Source organism: Merops nubicus, unplaced genomic scaffold (genome assembly GCF_000691845.1).
Source record: "Merops nubicus isolate BGI_N331 unplaced genomic scaffold, ASM69184v1 scaffold45050, whole genome shotgun sequence".
Taxonomy (NCBI): domain Eukaryota; kingdom Metazoa; phylum Chordata; class Aves; order Coraciiformes; family Meropidae; genus Merops; species Merops nubicus.
The window spans coordinates 1-9,755 of NW_008581698.1; the positions used below are offsets into that span (position 1 = coordinate 1).

Consider the following 9,755-nt stretch of genomic DNA (forward strand, 5'->3'; position numbering starts at 1 on the left):
TTCTGGGAGTGTTGAAGGTGGAGAGCAAGAGGCTGCTCTCTGAGGGGCTGTGCCTATTGATGGGTGGTGCAGGGAAACCTCCAGCAGTGGCATGTAGATGGTCACACGGTGCTCTGGGTTGGAAGGGGACTTTCAAAGGAGGGTCCAACCCTCCTGCAGTTTGCTGAGACAGCTACAGCTAGATCAGGTTGCTCAGAGTCCCATCAAGCCTGATCTTGAATGTCTCCAGAGATGGGGCTTCTACCACCTCTCCGGGCAGCCTGTCCCAGTGTTTCACAACCCTCATAGTAAAGAACTTCTTCTAATGTCTACCCTGAATCTAACCTGCTGTAGTTTAAAACCATCGCCCCTTGTCCTATCACTACACACCCGTGTCAGCAGTCCTTGCCCAGCTTCCCTATAGGCCCCTCCACGTACTAGAAGACCACCAGAAGGTGTCCGTGGAGCCTTTTCCCCCCCAGGCTGAACAGAAATAAGCAGAGATGCGATTGTGCAGCAGGCACAGAACCGTTCCCTCCCCTCTCTTGGGGGTGGGAGTGGCTGGTGAGGCTGCCACGGGCATTTCCCTCTGCTTGGCTGGGCAGAGTGCGAGTGCAGAGGGGGCTCCTGCGACCCGCGCTCAGGGGAGTGCACGTGCTCCGCGGGGCTGACGGGGAAGCAGTGCGACGTCTGCGCCCACCACCACCAGATCCCTGTGGCCAACGGCCCCGACAGCGTCCGCTGTGAAGGTCAGTGTCCCAGGGGGCTCGGGCAGCCAGGGGAGGGGGCTGGGAGGGCGCGGTGCCGAGCGGTGCTGAGCGCTCCCCTCCCCTGCAGTGTGTGACAGCTGCGTCCTGCTGCTGCTGGAGGACCTGCATGGCATCCAGGAGTCATTCACCTCACTCCACAGCCATCTTCCCCCCCCCTCCACAGCCAGCTCCTCAACCTCAGCGCCAGCTCCATCGCCTGGGCTCGCCTCCACGCTCTCAACGGCACTCTGGCGACCGTCGCTGTACGTGGAAGGTTTCACAGCTCTTCCTGACCACATTTCTTGGCTTGTTGGCCTGATTTGTCTTTTTCCCCCCCTCCCCCCCACCCCAGAACCAGCTGCGTGAGTACCAGAGAGCCATGAACAAGGTCAGGCAAAGGGCTGACGAGCTGGAGGATGAGAATGTGGACCTCACACAAGACCTGAATGCCCTGCAGCACAAGGTAGGGTGTTTCTCTATCTTCCTTTTCCAGAGCACAAACCCCTCCTTCTACCTACAGTGAGGCTTTGAAGGCTGTGAGGAGCCTGGTTCAGGCAGGATGGGTCTCCTGCCCAGCCAGCACTAGGCTTGGGACTCAGGATCTCTTACTTGGATGCTCAACCTAGATTACCTTCATTCCTCCCTTGAGGGACTGTTAAACATCTTGTGATACTGATGGTTGTTTCTCGATTTATTGCTTGTTTTTGAGGCAGCTCCAGCTTTAATCAGTAAAAACAAATGGAATTAAAGTGCCATTAATAGAAGAAGCCTACAAGGAACATAAATATCCATGTCCATCCTGGATGTGTCCATGCTGTGGCAGGGAGATCCTGGGCCCTGTCAGAAAATAAGTTGACCCTTTTTTTTTAATTGAAATAGTCCTTATAGGCTTCAGTACAGCAACACCTTTTACAAGGTGTATTCTACTCACAGTCTAAAAAGCATCAGTTGTGTCATCAGAGAACTGAAGAGACTGAGCAAGATGTGATTTGATTTAGAATCATAGGATCAGATTTATCATGGTTTGTCAGTATCATAGATCTATCATTTGATTTATTTATTGCTTGTGCTTCTCTGAAGGTGCTAAGTAAGACTATCACTGAATGCCTCATAGGTGAGCAGCACAGGTCAGGCTGTTGCAGGAGACATGGTTCAAGGACCTCAAAATCTGCACATTCCCAAGCCTTATGTGCCTTTTGGAGACATCTTTCCTGCTGATGGATCACATAAAACAATCTTGCACTTCACCTAAGCCAGTGGGTTTTGTTGTAGATGACAATGACTCACAGAGAAGTGAACCAGATTGAGCAGCACACGAGGGAGACTTACCAGAGGGGAGAGCAGCTCGTGCAGAATATCCAGAGCATTCAGAGAGGCATTGCAGGTATGTCAAGAAGGGTCTCTGCTTTGTGGGTTTTTGCCTGCTGGGAAGGCCAAGCTCTTGCTTCCAAACAGCACCAAGTACTGCAGCACTTAGAGCAATGGAGAAAACAAGGGGAAATAAAAATGAAATGGAGATCCCTGCAGAATTCTGACTTTTCAGGGAGACCAGGCTTATTGTGAGTCTCAGCTGTTTGACTGAATGCCATCTTGGGAGAAAAAAACATACTAAACTCACACAAACATTATTAAAATGCATAAACCCAGGGCAGTCTGCACTACTGCTTCAGGAGGGATTTAGCAAAACAGGGGAGACGATCTAGGAGAGGAGGTGAACCCACAGAAAGGTGCATGGGATGTAGCATGTGTTACTGCAATGGCCAGGGAGACAAACGTGGGGCAATCTCTGAGTGATCTCAAACAGTTTGGGTGCCTGAGCACTGCCTGAAAGCTGGCTGCAGGTTATTGGGGGTGCTGGAAGAGAGAAGGATCTCGGGGGATTAAGGAAGAGCTGGGTCGGTCAGTGCTAAGAGGGGGTCTGGATTTCTCTGCAGACTTGGTGCAGCAGATGGCCAGGTTTGGGGCAGCAAACACCACCACCACCTCCACCGAGGAGTTTCGGCAGAAGATGGCCGAGGTGGAGAGAATGCTGAGGGAGATGAAGGAGCGGAGCCTGGGCAGCCAGGAGGAGCTGGCGAGGCGCGAGCACGAGGAGGCTCAGAAGCGTGAGTGGCTGAAGTGGTGTGGGACAGGGTCCTGCACAGGTCCTGCTGGGTCCAGCTCTTCCTCAGAGCCTGGCTTGGAGCTCCTGTGAACACCATGGTCACGTTTGAAGAGTGCTGTTAATAACACAGGCCCCCCTCAATGAGTTTTACAGGAGTTTTAGGGACACTCCATTTGTGGCCCCTTTTCCCTTACGGTGAATTTTAGAGCAGGTTGTACTAGCTGATTAGTTCTACTTGATGACCAAAAATGACGACCCATGGAACCAGGAATTATAATTATTATGTATGCATCACATGTGGATGTGAACAGGTCCATGTGAAAGGGGTCCAGAGCAACAATGTCAGCCCACCACCCTCAGCAGGTCTGCCACCCTAGGAGGAGCAAGGGCCTGGATTGTGCTCCCGCACAAAGCCCTGTGGCATAACCTGGCACGCTGGCACTGCGGGGAGCAACTGCTTCTGATTAACAGCCAGTGGCAAAACAGAGTGCAGCTGCTGGGAGCTGGAATTACCAACTGGCCTGTGCTAGAAATAAGTGTTTTTTCACAATGGAAGTAATCAAGCCCTGGAACAGGCTGTGGGCGGGGTCTCGCCTTCATCTGGAGCCTTTCAGAGGTGGATGGTCATCTTTCTGAAAGAGATCCTGTCCCTCTCACCAGCACTGGGGCTTTGGAGACTATTTTGGATGAGATCCTGGGCTGTCCAGGCTGAAAGGGGGAGAGGGAAGGAGAGAGGGAAGACGGTGACATCTGGGCTTTGTGCCTGCCAGGACAGACCAGAACCAGGCTTTTCTGTAGCCAAGCCCAGAGAGAGATCTCTAACACAGGAGGATGAATTAGCAAGAGTTCTGAGCTCCTCTGCTCCATCCCCAGTGCTGCACCAGGTGCGGAGCGAGCTGCATGCCCGCTGGCAGGCCAACCAGGACGTGGTGAGCAGCGTCCGGGAGCGGCTGGCGCAGCACAGCACCCAGCTGATGGATCTGCGTGATGCCCTCAACGAGGCTGTGAACAAAACCAGGCAGACAGAGGACCTGAACAGCCTGAACCGCAACAACCTGGAGGAGACTCAGGTAGAGCTTCACCGGGTGGGCCCGTGCGGCGAGGGGCATCCTGCCCCGAGCCTGGCAGTGCCTAACCCTGCCCCTGTGTGTCTAGCAAAAGAGCCGTGAGCTCCAAAAACAGCACGGCCTGGTGCAGGAGACCCTGAGGATGGCCAAGGACTCCTTGGCCCAGGTCTCTGACTTCCTGCAGAAGATGGAGCGTGCAAAGGAGGTGAGTGATGGAGATCCGTCGGCATGGGCAGAGCACGTAGGGGTGGCAGCCCTCAGGAGTGACATGTGTCCCTACAGGCGTATGAGAAGCTGGCCGCTCTGCTGGATGGGGCCAAGCTGCCCCTGACCGACCGGGTCAAGAAGTTCTCCCCAGCCAGCAGCAAGATCCCCATCGTGGAGCAGGCAGAGGAGCACGCCCGGCTGCTGGACGAGCTCGCGAGGAACCTGTCCAGGTGAGGCCCTGGTCCTGGCACTCAGTACGTCATGGCAGGGGAGCAGTGGGGTGCTGTCTCCAAAGCTTGAGCCTGGAGAACCTGTCACAATGAGCAACCTAAAGGGGTTTGTATGTGGGGGCGTGGGCAAGAGCCCCGTGTGAGTGATCTCCATGGACTTGATGGCTTCATCTTCCAACGCAGCATTATCCAAGGCACAAACCAGGATGGCTTCATCCAGCGGGCGATCGACGCCTCCAATGCCTACGCCAGCATCATTGAAGCTGTGAGGAAAGCCGAGCGAGCGGCCCACGATGCTGATGAAGCAGCTGGAGAGGCTTTGATGGTGCGTGATGTGGCGAGCCTGTGAAGAAGAGCAAAAACCAAACTCCTTCAACACACGCAGGGCTCTGCTGCCCTTGGGGGTTTGGGTCTCCCCATCACGCCCCAGTAGCACACCCCACTGCAGTTCTCTGAACGAGCATTTTTGTGGTAACTGAGGGCCAGAGACTGGAATTCCTCTTCAGACTCCCAGGCAGTGCATTTCTGTTTTACAGAGTGTCATATCAGAAAATCTCGGGGCCATCTCTAAAGAGCTGAAGAGGAACAGCAGCAACCTGGAGGAGGGTGTGAGGAGAGAGCAGAGAAAACTCAATGGGGGTAAGAGGCTCCTTGTGAGGTGGGATGTCCTTTGGGCTGGACTGAGATCCAACACAGGACATACACAATTTTTTTAATTGCAGTTATTAAAGGCACTCTGCAGACAGCAAAGGAGAAGCTGGCTGACCTCCGTGCAAAGAAGGAACAGCTCCTAAGCCAGCTCCAGTCTGTGCAGGACATGCTGGGCAGGGACCAAGGTTTGTCCTGGGCTAGCTAGACTGCTCCCTTCCTCACACCCAGGCTGTGACCCAAGGGTGCTTCCTCTCAGCTCCTGGCCATCACAGAGATTTTTGTCCTTCCTTTCTAGAGGACACAAAAGAGATGATCCAGAATGCCAAAGAAGCAGCTGCTGAGGCCAATGAAACAGCTGCAAGAGTGGAAGATACCCTGAGCAGCATGAAGAAGAATCTGGATGAGTGGAAAGACCAGTATGGAGACCTTCGCAATGAAGACCTGAACCAGGCAGTCCAGGATGCCAGGAAATCTGGTGAGTGCTGAGCATGCTGGGCTGCTGACATGAGTCTGGCATGAACCAGTGCATGGCCACATCCCCAGAGAGCTCTGTGCTTTTGGAAGCTGTGCTTTGCAGCCCCAGGTCAAGAGTAGAGGGAGGTAGCAGGCTGGGTGCGTTAAGACCTGTCCCTTTATTTATTTTCTCCCCCTGCAGTGTATATCACCTGTACCTTTACTGCAGGAGTTTGCATGCACTAGGGCATTTCCACAATCCCCCCATCAGGGCTGCAGGATTCAGGGGATCATTCTGTGACTCAGCTCCCAGCTGCTGCTGCTTTGACTCGCACATCTCAAAACTACCCGAGCTTTACATTTCCTTTCCTCACTAACCTTTGAAACCCCCTGGCTTCTCTCCAACCCCAGTGTCCAGCCTGGAAAGCACCATCCCGCTGCTGCTGGGGAAGCTGAGCAACCTGGAGAACAGGAGGAACAAGAACGCCACCGTGTCGGAGAACATCGTGAGGATCCGGCAGCTCATCACACAGGCGAGGAACGCCGCCAGCAAGGTGGGCTCCTGGGGGGTGAAGGACGTGCACGGGGTGCTAGCGGTTCGGGGGCAACGAGGGCTTACCTGTGGGGAGGGTGCAGATGGGAGAGGTATCTCAAAGAGCTCTGTGGCCACCAGGCAGGGTCCCTTTCTCATGGGACGGCTCCACAAAACGCCTTGGCTTGGTAGAGCCAGCAGCACCGCGAGGCAGCAGCGGTGGTTTGAGTGGCATGGGCTTGGATCTCTCTCCCTCCAGGTGAAGGTCCCCATGAAGTTCAACGGCAGCTCGGGTGTGCAGGTCCGGATGCCCAGCAACCTGCAGGATTTGGCCGCTTATACATCCCTGAAATTCTACATCCAGAACCCCGAGCCCAGGAGCCGGCAGCGCCGGCAGGACAGGACGGAGGAGGGGCGGTTCGTGATGTACCTGGGCAGCCGGGAGGTGAGTCGGGGCTGGGAGGGCAGCTGGAGCCCACGTTGGTGCCATCAATGGGGGACCACGGCCAGACATCAGCCCCTCGCCTGCTCCCCGAGTGTCTTTGTGGGGACCACGAAGGGGCTCTGGGTGCAGCCCCCAGCCTGGTCGGGGGTGGATGGGACGAGATATCCTAACATGGGGTGCTGGTTGAACACGGCCCTGGGAGATCTGGGTGAGCATCTCTTGGTGCTCCTGCCTGTCCCAAATGCCAGCGTGGGGCCCTGTTTCTCCCGGCATTCAGGCCACTGGAGACTACCTGGGCATCGTGCTCAAGGACCACAGAGTGCAGTGGGTCTACAAACTGGGTAACGAGGAGCCAGCCTCCCTAACTGTCGATGAGGATATTGGAGAGCAGTTTGCCACCATCAGCATCAACAGGTAGACTGATTGATTGACTGCATGCTGGGGAAGTACAGGAGGAGACTGGTCCTGCAGCAGATGCAGGCAGTGCTGTGCCCAAGCCCAGAGAGGCCCTGAGCTTGCAGAGGTGCCATGGACTCCATCATCTGCTCATCCCTTAAATGATCAACACCGAGATACTACAAAAAAGACTATCAGGGAGATGGTGTCTTAGCAGGTCATGAAGGGTCTGGGGGTGCCTGCAGGAGAGGGAAAAATGAAGCTTATCAGCCTTGTGGCAGTGCTGATAACGTGAGGGCTTAGTCCTTCCAATGCACTGCTGCTGTGGGGCCCCCAGTGGGTGAGGCACCCCTTTTTGGTAGGGCTGTGCGAGGGGACTCTTTGCGTGGGGAGGGCGAGACTTGCTCCTCTTCAGGGGTCTCCCTTTGTGTTGCCCACCCCTCCCTGCCACAGGATCCTGCAAGCAGTACGGGCACATGTCGGTGATCGTGGAGAGGCAGACGGTGCACGAGACCAAGGGGGAGAGTGTGGCCAGGGGGGAGCAGGGGCTGCTCAACCTCGACCCCCGCAGCGTGGTCTTCTACGTGGGTGGCTACCCTGCCAGCTTCACGGTGAGGGAGGCTCAGTTGTCTAGGAGGTATCAGCGATACCTGTGGAGATTCTTGGAGGGGAAGCCCCTCCATTTCATGGGAGGACCAGGCTCTGCCTTGCCTCAACTGCCTGGTTTCGTTGGCAGCCTCCTCCCGCGCTGCGCTACCCCAACTACCGCGGGTGCCTGGAGCTGGACACGCTGAACGAGGAGGTGGTGAGCCTCTACAACTTCCAGCACACCTTCCAGCTGGACACCACCGCCGAGAAGCCCTGCGCGAGGTAGGCGGCCGTGCCCAGGCTGGGGGCAGCTCTGGTCCCTGGCACTCACCCTGCCCTCGGCTGCCCCGGAGCGTGGCAGTTGGCTTTGGAGTGACGCCCTGGGGCTCTTCTCGTGGGGCTCAGGTCCAAGTCCACAGGAGACCCCTGGCTGACTGACGGCTCCTACTTTGACGGCACCGGTTACGCAGAGATCAAATTTGAGAGCCAGTTCGGCACAACCAAGCGCTTCGAGCAGGAGATCAGGGTGGTCTCCTACAACGGCATCATCTTCTTCCTGGAGAACCAGGTAGGTGCTTGCTCCCCTGGAGAGTCTTCAGCCAGTGTGCTAGGACAACCCCAGCCCCTTTTGCAGGCATTCCCAGTTCAGCGCACCGGGGAGAAGAGGGCTTTGGAGGTGGCTCTGCTGCTTGGAGCAGCGTTTCTGCAGTATTGTTAAAAGCCACAAGAGGGCTGAGCCCAGCCCTGGCAGCAGAAGCAATGCGTGTTTGGTGCCGGAGGGCCTGCCCTGAACTCAGAGAGCACCCACGCTCAGATCCCCCGAGCCAGGCCAGGGCTCACTGGGGCAGGTGGTGCTGCCAGGAGCATTTGCAGCCTGTGGTGCCATCTCTGTGCCCCAGCACAGGGCTGCTTTTCCAGAGAAGTCCCCAGTGGTTGTCACAGCAATGCATCCAGGCACCCACAGCAGAACCTGCTCAGCACCACAGCTGGATGCTGGACACTAGGATGTGGGGCTGAGTGTCCATCCTGCCTCCCCCAGGGTCAGTTCCTGTGTCTGGCTATACGGGATGGGAAGCTGGTGCTTTACTATGACTTGAACACTGGCCTGGAGATGGCAAAACCCAGCAGCAACTCCTCCCTCACCATCAGCAGCACCTCGGACAAAGCGGTAAGAGGGGCAGAGCCACCTGCCCGGCTCTCTTGGGGGCTCCTCAGCCATGGGGAGGGGGGGAAGCTGCAAGAAATTATTTCGTTAGAGCCACAAACCAGACATGTTGTGCTGTGGTGGACCTAGTTGCCCCAAACTAGTGCATTGTTTTTCTTCCCTGTCTCCAGATCCAGATTTTCCTCCTCAAAATGAACAACAAGAAGCGCATCCTGGTGCGGCTGGCACGCCTCACCATCTTCATGGTGCAGCAGGAGAACACCCTGGAGAACGCTGTCTCCTACTACCTGGGTGGTGTGCCCCCAGATGTGCTGCCCCCCAGGTGAGTCCAGCCCACGGTGGGGTGGGACAGCCCATATCTTCCTCTCCAGTGTCCCTAGGGGTGGCCCTGGCCCTTTTCCAGCTACTTTCAGGGATGCTGGTGCCCTGATGGAGCTCCAGGGGGGAGATTTTCTCTTTCTGCCCATCACTATGGGCTTGAGGAAGGGACATCTCCATCTCTAGTGAGGGATGACGTGCTGGTGGGTGTCACTGAGTCCTCCTTAGCCGTGCTGCGTGTTTTGGAGCAGCCTTGTGCCTGAGGCACTGGAGATACCCGTGGCCATCATGGGTCCTTCCCGGACACTCTGTCTCAAGGGCTGCAGGACCAGCTCCTGCCCAGGGTTGGGTCCTGCCTGGGGCTGGCCTGGTAACACCAGCTCCTTCTCCTGCAGCTTGAAAGCACTCTTCCCCACGGGCGGGTCCATCCGGGGCTGCATGAAGGGCTTGAAGGCGCTCGGCAAATACGTCGACCTGAAGCGCATGAGCACGGTGGGCGTGAGCTACGGCTGCACCTCCGACCTCCTGGTGAGCACGAGGCCCGGGCAGCCCGGCCGACCTGCTGGGGGGAGGGAGCCCAGCACGGGCCCCGCTCACCTTGGTCCCACGGAGCTGAGCACAAGCCCCCAGGACCTCGGTGTGGAGGGGCCGTGGTAAGGTGCTCTGCATGGCCGGCCAGACCCAGCGAGGACCTGAGCAACCGGTCACCCTCCCAGTTCCTTTGCGATGCCGGGACCAGGCTCTCACCTGGTCTCCGTGGTGTCCCTCACAGGTGGCTCGCTCAGTCAGCGTCCATGGCCACGGCTACCTGACCCTGGCCCTGAAGGACGTGCCGGGGCTGCGGGACTTCTACAGCGGCTTCGGCTTCCAG

General features: G+C 56.8%; 1 protein-coding gene across 1 annotated transcript; it reads left to right on the forward strand.

Annotated features, from left to right (window-relative positions):
* Positions 1 to 584: 584 nt before the first annotated feature.
* LOC103768135 (laminin subunit alpha-5-like) lies at positions 585 to 9,747 on the forward strand (the record flags this gene model as incomplete). Its single annotated transcript, XM_008935275.1, has 22 exons — positions 585 to 728; positions 867 to 991; positions 1,081 to 1,191; positions 2,001 to 2,112; positions 2,663 to 2,833; positions 3,706 to 3,902; positions 3,988 to 4,104; positions 4,182 to 4,336; positions 4,520 to 4,661; positions 4,873 to 4,975; positions 5,283 to 5,462; positions 5,852 to 5,994; positions 6,232 to 6,417; positions 6,695 to 6,831; positions 6,873 to 6,879; positions 7,278 to 7,424; positions 7,550 to 7,683; positions 7,807 to 7,969; positions 8,441 to 8,569; positions 8,737 to 8,888; positions 9,280 to 9,412; positions 9,657 to 9,747. Coding segments are annotated over 22 exons (2,979 nt in total), but the record flags the coding sequence as incomplete, so codon positions are not given.
* Between the last annotated feature and the right edge of the window lie 8 nt (positions 9,748 to 9,755).